The following is a 1,641-nucleotide window of genomic DNA, read 5'->3' as shown; positions in this document are numbered from 1 at the left end:
TGCTGCCCAGGCTGGAGTGTAGTAGCACATCTCAGCTCACTGCAACCTCCATCTCCCAAGTTCAAGCGATTCCCCTGCCTCAGCCTCCCGAGTAGCTGGGACTACAGGTATGCACCACCATGCTCAGCCAATTTTTGTATTTTTAGTAGAGAGGGAATTTCACCATCTTGGACAGACTGGTCTCAAACTCCCGACCTCAAGTGGTCCATCTGCCTTGGCCTCCCAAAGTGCTGGGATTACAGGCATAAGTCACTGTGCCTGGCCTGTCATATTATTTCTAAAAATTTCAGTGACATTTCAATTAAGTTAAATTTAATTCTTACTGACCTGATCCCTTATCCTCTGTTTAATGATAGCTTCCAGTTGAAAGGTGTTTCCTCTGTAATTACAGGCACTAAAGGAGATGCAACATGTATTCATTAGGTAGATATCCACTAAACCACTGATTCTCGCATTGTCGTCCTTAGACACTCAGCATCAGCAACACGTGGGAACTTGTTAGACATGCAAATTCCTGGGCCAGCCCGACACCTCCTGAATCAGAAAGTGGGGAAGAGGGACAGCTATCTGTGCTTTAATAAGCCTTGAGATGCTCCCTGAAGTTTGAAAACTACAGAACTAGAATACATACGGTAGTAAGTGCTCATACTCTACCCAAGATACCTAGGGACCCTTCCCCTCTTTTCCATTCTCTTTCCCATTGAAATAAAATGAGAGCTGATTTTGACTTAATGGGTATAAGAAAGAAGGCAATGAGATGACCAGGGTTTCAAGTTAAGAGTTCAAAATTTAATCAGTGGACAGTGACAGGATGCAAGCCTTCTAAACAGATTACTGCAAGAAAGCTGATTATAATCTATACATTAGGTATCATTAGTATATCGGTGTTAATTTTTTTGGGTCGATTAATGGTATTGTGATTATATAGGAGAATGTCCTGGTTCTTAGAAGACATCTGCAAAAGTACTTAACAGTGAAATGCTATGATACTGGCACCTTACTTTGAAATGATTCAGGGGGAAAAAGGGCAAATATACAATCTTCCATACGTGGAAGAGAGAAAACAAATATGACAAAACATGAACTAGTGAATCCAGGTGAATAGCATACAGATGTTTACTGCATGATTTTATCAACTTTTCTGTGTTTGCAAGCTTTTCAAATAAAAAGTTGAGGGAAAAGAAACACCACCCCAAATCTTTCTATGAAATGGAACCACAGAAAAAGCACAGAAGTGAAGACTTTGCAGAAGACGGCAGCATACCCAACCGGACAGCATGGTCAAAGTGCAGGGTCTCCTCCAAGAGGCTATTCTCTGGTCTCTTCCGTGCTGTCACTTCCCCCTGAGGCTGCCAAGGCTTTTTTCTAATAACTCTTTTTCTAAAGATGTAATTTTTGTCATTCATCTAAGAAAGAGACAAAATAATTAGTATACATTTAGAAAATAAAATTACACTTATACTTGTGTAAAAACAAAAAAATACTTTGAAAAGTGGGGAAGCAAGAAACGTACTGTTCTACAACTCTGTTCTGTTCTTACCATCTTCTTATTCTGCCAATGACTTCCTATTCCTGCTACCTATGGTAGGGTGAGTTGCAAATGATTTCTTTTCCTCGTTGATTTAAAATGTCATGTTTATA

The 1,641-nt window shown here is 39.9% G+C and overlaps 1 protein-coding gene across 1 annotated transcript in view; it reads right to left on the bottom strand.

Annotated features, from left to right (window-relative positions):
- Positions 1-776: 776 nt before the first annotated feature.
- LOC105545615 (U3 small nucleolar ribonucleoprotein protein MPP10) overlaps positions 777-1,641 on the bottom strand; it is a 5,276-nt gene continuing 4,411 nt past the window's right edge. Inside the window, 1 exon segment of the mRNA XM_011988636.1 lies at positions 777-1,406. Coding sequence (XP_011844026.1) covers positions 1,403-1,406 — 4 coding nt within the window. The 3' untranslated portion in view covers positions 777-1,402.

Source organism: Mandrillus leucophaeus, unplaced genomic scaffold (genome assembly GCF_000951045.1).
Source record: "Mandrillus leucophaeus isolate KB7577 unplaced genomic scaffold, Mleu.le_1.0 Scaffold333, whole genome shotgun sequence".
Lineage (NCBI taxonomy): Eukaryota > Metazoa > Chordata > Mammalia > Primates > Cercopithecidae > Mandrillus > Mandrillus leucophaeus.
The sequence above is the reverse complement of the archived record's forward strand: the minus strand, read 5'-3'. Positions and strand labels throughout refer to the sequence as shown.